The following is a 7,500-nucleotide window of genomic DNA, read 5'->3' as shown; positions in this document are numbered from 1 at the left end:
ACCTCTCTCAGTGAACAAAGCCTTTATTGTAAAGGCAAGTGCTAGTATTAAATGTTATCGATGTCGGATATTGCATTTCTAGCTTTCTTATTAGCTCACTCAATCTTGGTTATCAGCTCAAATACCATAATGACCTTATATGGAAACTGATTGCGTCGGTCGTTTTGCAGCATCCTGTCCCTCTGTAAGTAAAACAGTTCAGAATTTAATGAACGCACTTATGGTTGTAGCTGGTTGCAGCCAACTCGGCGCTACGCCCCTGGTTGGCTATTTAGCACCTCATATCCAACACGCGCTCACGGAATAAGTAGGGACTTTAAGATTCAAGGACGCGACGTCTTCTGGGACGTGAGAACCGGGAGTAGCCTGATACTAGAACGCCCGTCCAAGCGCGCCAAATTCAACACAGTTAAAGGGAAACGGTCAGCTGTTGCACATGCGCACTGAAAACCATTGCTACTTCGTTGGTCAAGTTAGGAAAGGTTTATTATTTAAAAGGTTGACCGGGTTGGGGGAAAAACAGAAAGGGCTTTGAAAAATGTTCTTGCGTTACGACGCGCGTTGAGTTTTTTTCCTGGAACAAAGTGACCAGGTTTTTAACAAATGTTGACTTATCTATAAAAGTTGCAGCAGAAATGCAACAGTTGTTTGGTGAGAACAACATGAGGGAACTGTATTCGTATTGAAATTCAACCAATAATTTGCAATACGTTCATATCAAATAAATATATAGATGTTATTTGCTAGCTGGGAGGTCCGTATAGCGAAAAACTGTGACCGCGGTCTTCAAAATGGTTTTTTAAGACCGAGGTCACAGTTCAGGCAGTATCAAATTTGTAATGTGGCAAAGAATAAAAAAAAAACTCACCAAAGGAAAGTATAATTATTGAGGAATTTAGGCCAAAAATAGGAATATATCTGCCTGACATTAGATGTGATGTTGCCATGGTAACGGCCATAATACAAAAGTTGACACCCAAAAAATAAGCCTTATTATATCGGTACCAACACTGGTAAATCTCTACAGGGAAAACTTTAAGTGAGGTTAAATAGGTTTCCTTTTGTAACTAGTGCCCTGTAGTGAGGGTATTCGCAAATACTCTAGGGAGCCACCTTAATTGCGACTTACAAACTGAACGTTTAAAAGAGAATTTTTTAAATTTAAATTCTATTTCCACGTCTCTTGTATAATAAAAATCTGCTTTGAAACACTTCTGTATGTAAACGGATTCGGTGTCCAAAAAATGGAAATTTAAGGTCATTACACAAGCTCATGCAACGGCGCTAGGATTCCGCCCGGATTGGCAGGTAAGATAGAAAAGTTCCGCCCGCTCTCAGAGCCAATCAGATTGCAGGATTCGATGAATTCCGCCCGCTTGCGCATTGAGGGCCGGACGGGAATATATTTGGTCCGAGGTCATGGCGTACGGACCGAGCGCTGCGAGGTCCGTGCGCCAAGACCGAGGTCCAAGTATTTTCCTGGTCGGGCCAACCTAAGCTCAGTCAATAAGCAATTTATCACATGGGCTTTTTACACTATTCATGAGCACTTGGAATATGAAGTTTGGACAAAATAAGTAAGAAAAATTTGCGCAGAAAATGTATCTAATATGTTGTTTGCATTTGCTTTTCTGGTTGTAAATAACTTGGATGTGTAAAAGCGACGAAATAGTCTAAGATGAGTACGTGTTCCCAGCAGGGCCTGGCCTCACTGCAAGAGTACGACTCTGTATGACTTCAATATGTCTTCGTCTTCTTTTAAGAAAGTTCAAGAAGCCGTTCTTAAATTTTATTATGAGGAAACACTTGATGACGAAGAATTTCTTTTGCTTTACGAAGCATGCAGTCCTGCAAATTTGTCTTTTCCTCATGATAAATACGACCGATTTTTCGTCGTAAACAAAGACCCTGATGAATTTAAAGCAGACTTTCGTTTTGAAAAGCACGATATTCCATTTTAGTTCAAGCTTTGAAAATGCCAGTAGCTATGGAACGCCAAGGGTGACAAAAGTGTTTAAAAAAAAATGTGGGTTGTGCCACTGAATACTGTAATGTTATATAAATGGGTTGAGCAAAACATGGTCTACGGAAAATCCTCGTGACACGCGGCCGCTCGCGTGACGTTGGACAGGTAGAGAAAGCTTTCGCCATTTGGAATTGATCAAATTGATCATGGACAATGCTTATCTCGATAACGTTTTCGATGGGATTCTCGGCTATTATTTTCCAGGCTCGTCGGCTTACACACAACGCTGAATTTGAGGTCATCCAGCGAATTCATAGAAGGTTCGGAGATGCTCTTTATTTGCTAAACTTTATCTTGCTAGTCGAGCGTGTTGTTCAACAAGTCCCCTTGATTTGGACAAATAGGATGATTTTTACTCTCTTATTACAGTGCTGCGATCGCTCTAAGAGACATACACGTAATATTTCTGCCAATGATTCAAGAGAGGATCAACGAGAAGCATTCTATTATCAACTGGAAACTCCGCGTGGTCGTGGGAGGCCGAGGTTTTTGATCACCAATACTGGCTAACGATCGAATTGACGTATTAGCTACTGGGCACTTCTCGTTCTCTCAGAGGGCGAACGATCGAGTGTCCTGTGATCTCAAGGCCTCCCTCTTTTAAAGTTAGCTTCTTCCTTCCCCTAGGGACCTTATCATTTGAAGGATGCGGTAGAAGGATCACCTCCTTCAAAACAGCATTTGACCCGTCATTTGTTGTCATTGTTGAAGTAACTGTAGTCCGTCTGTTTTAACAGACGGAGACAGACCCAGAACATTCATAAAATGATGTTCTGGGTCTGTCTTTGGTAGGGAGTTGAATATCTATGGCGGTTGACATAACTCGGGCAGCGAAACAACTGTGAAAGGGGGCAACCCATTCTCTCACAATAGGAGTTTGGGCTGATGTCGAATGCGATGGTCCACCTGAACCTGATTGCCGATTTTTCCTTGATATGACAACTCATAATGCTGTGAAATATGAGGGAGAGTCGTCCGCAGTCTATCGACTGTACGCTGTATATCTTAATCAGAAAGATTTATTCTTCGGGAAATAATTCCAGCGGTGAACGACAACCGATTGTTGAGTAACAAAATGACATTTGGCACGAAAGATAATCTCCAAGGTGTTCGTGGGACCCACAATTGTGTTGTCGTGGAACACCGGCTCGGCCGCGTGTTACGAAGATTTTCCGAAAACCAAATAAATCGATAATTTCAACCTATATATTTGACGCTGCAACGACATATATATCGAGTTTCAAGATGCCCATGTTTGCTTACTATGAAGCATATTCGTTTAAGTTTCAACCCATTTATAACACATTACGGCACATATTCAGTGTTACAAGAGGGTGCTAATGGGATTAACAGTTAACTGACAATTGATATTTGGCCAAAAAATTAGTAGTTAACTGATAAATGAAAAGTTAACAGTTAAGTGATATTCTATTAATTATACTAAATACGATTGTTGTTGTTAATAAAAGCAACAAATTTTTTCCTAACAGCAAAGCTATTTCGTGAGTTTTACCTGTCCCGCTGCATGACCAGGTAACATATTAACTGTAGTTAACTGACAATTATATGTAGCCGAAAAATTAGTATTTAACGGAAATACAAACCGGAAATAGGAATTAAACTTCCCAGAAACCTCAGCTTGGAGTATTATTTTTCTCTGAAATCTACAAGCAAGATCGGGATCTACTTTTGTCTAGAAGACAAATTGTGTGTTTGCTAAAGTAAAATGGCAGCTAAAACCACTCGTAACTACAAACTAGTGGATGATAAAGGTGATCTCAAGGAATCTATCGCTGAACTCAAAGGCAAACTGGAGCGAAGCACTCTCTTAGCGGTTGACTGCGAGGGCTTGTCTTTGAGCAGAAAAGGAGCGCTGACGATCCTCACGGTTGCAACAGAGGAGAAAGCCTACATATTTGATGTGCTTAAGTTGGGACAAGCTGTCTTCAGCGAAGGCCTTGGTGAAATACTGGAAGACAAATCGCGCGAGAAGTTGATGTTTGATTGCCGGCAAGATTCAGACGCCCTCTGGCATCAATTCAACGTAAAACTTAGCGGAGTCTTAGATCTTCAGCTGCTTGAAATCCTTTATCGACGCGAAAACACAGCAACCGGCAGCCAGAGTTCCACCAAGTATGAACGTCGCAGTCAAAGAACCAATGAAGTGGAAGCGATTTTCGGCTTTAAACGTTCGCTTGAGACGTATGCGCGAGATGAAGAAATGATCAAAACAAAGGGAGATGGCAAGAAAATCCTCAAAGAAGACGAGGAAGTTTGGAAAAAACGCCCCTTGTCGGAAGAGTTAATTCAGTACTGCGTTGTAGACACCAAGGGCATGTTCAAATTGTACGAAAAATTGAAGGATGCGGATGGTGGAGACAAGGCTCGTCTTCGAGTTGCTTCGGAAAGGTACGTCGATTTTTATCGGGCCCGAGACAAGCGGTCTTACGATGATTACGAAACGAATTGTTTCCTTCCTCTTGATATCATTCCCGAAAAGGGAACTCTCTTCTTCCCATGGGCTGACACAGAATGCACCCGTTGCCATCGGAAATTTCCTCGAGAGGAATTCAGTTTTACTCAGCTGCGGAAAAGAGAACAAAAATGCAGGATCTGCAAGGAGATAAAGCGTTTGGATGATGTAGAACAGAACAGATGCGATCAGTGGGGGCGTATGGCCCTCGAAGGATATGAAGATTATGAATTATACTACAGCGACGAAGAAGATATTAGCGATTACGGTGAATACTTTAGTTGGTCCGACTGACCCTTGCATGAGCTATGATTTCCAATCTTGTCTAATATAACCTCAGTGCACTTTCAATGTGATCGAAATTGCAAAATGCACTCAGTACACTCATTTTTTTATACGAACCTTTCTCTTTTTTGTTTTGTTTTTATTTTTGTGAGTGGTGTACTTAAAGGTAAAAGAAATATAAAACTGTCGTCTAACAGGGCAATTAACTCAAGTACCTAGGGGCACTCAGTTTTAAGCATCAATTTACCCACAATGCGGTTTTCGTATTCGCGGCATGATCCGCTGAAGGACAACTCGTTTGTAGTCGAAATTAGTATACCGCAAAACTTCAACGGCAACGTTAAGAACGTTTTCAAGCTCAAATCGCAAAAAAATAAGAACGTTCAGCCTCAGCCCGAAAACTAGACGTTCTCATAAAAAAAACGAGTGTCACATGTCCAAAAACTATCCAATCTGTCATGCATGGGAAACCAAAAAAAAAATCAATCGGTAGAAGTGGAGTAAATAAATGAATTTATCAATATACAAACCTAATTTACGGCATAAGATGTGTCTTAAATAGAATGTATAATGCTTGAAATAATTTGGTTCGATTTTGAAATGATCTTATACATCCAAAGGGATTCATTCCATTAAACAAGGTTCCCACCTATGAATTAATTGTACTGTCAGTGGCCGCTTTTATAGTAGAGACGTATAATACATCTGGGCGATTTTGGGCAATTTAATTTCATGCGTATTTTAGTTCGTCATTTAATTTGTCCCTTATAAAGACGGGCGAGAGACGCATTATACGTCTGGACGAACTAAATCGTTTAGTATAATGCGTCTCTCGCCCGTCTTTATAAGGGACGAATTAAATGGCGAACTAAAAGACGCATGAAATTAAATTGCCCAAAATCGCCCAGACGTATTATGCGTCTCTAGTATAAAAACGGCCAGTGATGTAGTCTCTTTTTCAGAGAAACAACAAATAAAACTATTAGTTTAGTTAAGTGGTGGAGATCATGTGCGAGACAGGATAGACATTTTTTTTTTTTCAGTGATTTTTTTTTTATTCTCTTGCGAAGATTGTAAGTGAAGCGATCCGATTTTCTGGGGGAAAAATCACCCCGGCGCTGGAGCCGTTGAAAAAATAACCTTCCACCCTTAGCGAGCTCGAAATCTTCCAAATCGCTCAAAATACCACTTGTGAGGCAAAAGAACGTCAGTACACTGCAGGTAAGGTAATAAAAGGTTTATTTAAGATTGGTTTGTGCATATATTTATCGATATATCGCTACAGAAGAAGCAAAGGGCGAATCCAGTACATTTATTATAAAATTACAAACGGTTACACAAACAGATTGTGTGGGCTCCCTGTGGGACAACGGCAACGTTAACGAAAACGTCACTCCAAAATATAAGTCAGCGCTATCGCAAGCCGAGTATTAGGCGATTACTCCGCGTTGTTCATCTTGAGCAATAGGGACGAAATATCATATAATTGGATTTATGGGAACGCTTCTACAGAGAAGATAAAAAGTGAACGATTTCCTGTTGTATGCTCACGTTGTTGTCAAAACCTGAAAATTGGTGATTTCACGTTGCTTTTTTGTGGACTACAGCAAAGAAATGCACTGAAATGCGTGCTGCACATGCAGCACGCATTGCAGCACGCACGTGTATTTTCTCTCTTTTAACCATTGATATTCTTGCTTTGTGGCGTTGTCGTTGCCGTTGCCGTAGCCTTCGTGGTTTCTTAGACCCGTTTTAAATGTCACATTTTACATGCGCCGAACTGTAATGCAAATTAGCGAAACAATAGATTTTTCTCATTTGCATTAGATTCGGTTAAATTTTATGCACCAATTATTAGACCTATCAAACACTTTGTCAATATCCTTCTGAAATTGAGGTATATCAAACTCAGAATGTATGATGCGGGTCAATTTGGTGTCATCTGCAAAGAGATTAGTCATAGTATAACTAGATAACTCGTTGGGCAGGTCATTTATATACCATCGTCTAAAGCTAACAAACTTAACATACCACGAGGATGGTGTAGTGTCTTCCTATGTGTCAGCTAAGAAGGGCCTGTCCCCATAAGGATCCTTAAGTCTAGGTACAAATTTCGTTGACATGTAAACTTTTACAGAAAACATGGCGCTTGGAGGCCTCCTTTCGCGACTTAAACAAAGCTAATCGCGGAATGGAAAGGAAATTAAAGGAACTTTATTTAAGTGTCTAGTCTTCTGGTACTGGAGCACTAATTACTGAAATCAACAAATTAACGCAAATTAAAACAATTGTTGGTTCTTGAGGAGAGGGGAAAACCAGAGGACCCTGACAAAAACCTCTCGGTGCGGAGTAGAGAAACAACGAACTCAACCCACATAAGGCGCTGAGTCTGGGAATCGAACCCGAGCCACATTGGTTGGAGGCGAGTGTTCTCATCACTGCGCCATCCCTGCACTCCCGTACTGTGATAGACAGTGAAGCACGGATTTCGCTGAAATGAAGGATACAAACAAACAAATGTGTGGTTCTTTTTGCAGATATTTAGGGCGTAGTTTGGTGACCAACCTGGATGACGAGTCATGGAAGAAAAGACGTGAAATTATGAATCCCGCTTTTCATCGCAAGTAAGTGTAATTTTTAATCTCATCTTGCAACATAAGTCAGGCGCGCTCAATTAACGCAATATTTACACGCGTGCCCGACTTCTTCGGCTGAC

At 40.8% G+C, this 7,500-nt stretch overlaps 2 protein-coding genes across 4 annotated transcripts in view; both read left to right on the top strand.

The window, feature by feature from the left end:
- LOC138051855 (cholesterol 24-hydroxylase-like) overlaps positions 1 to 7,500 on the top strand; it is a 45,325-nt gene that overhangs the window by 16,075 nt on the left and 21,750 nt on the right. For all 3 annotated transcript variants that reach the window (XM_068898146.1, XM_068898147.1, XM_068898148.1), the window contains one exon: positions 7,322 to 7,408. In XM_068898146.1, coding sequence (XP_068754247.1) covers positions 7,322 to 7,408 — 87 coding nt within the window. The remainder of the gene's footprint in view (positions 1 to 7,321; positions 7,409 to 7,500) is intronic.
- Positions 2,157 to 5,504, top strand: LOC138050395 (piRNA biogenesis protein EXD1-like). Its single transcript, XM_068896725.1, has one exon. It carries the CDS (start codon positions 3,753 to 3,755, stop codon positions 4,791 to 4,793), a length of 1,041 nt encoding a protein of 346 aa, XP_068752826.1. The 5' UTR covers positions 2,157 to 3,752; the 3' UTR covers positions 4,794 to 5,504.

The sequence above is a fragment of the Montipora capricornis genome, chromosome 6 (assembly GCF_036669925.1).
Source record: "Montipora capricornis isolate CH-2021 chromosome 6, ASM3666992v2, whole genome shotgun sequence".
NCBI lineage: Eukaryota > Metazoa > Cnidaria > Anthozoa > Scleractinia > Acroporidae > Montipora > Montipora capricornis.
The sequence above is the reverse complement of the archived record's forward strand: the minus strand, read 5'-3'. Positions and strand labels throughout refer to the sequence as shown.

What these genes read in the sequence shown, in the direction of transcription:
- LOC138050395 (XM_068896725.1), top strand. Translation starts at nt 3,753, where the DNA reads ATGGCAGCTAAAACCACTCGTAACTACAAACTAGTGGATGATAAAGGT.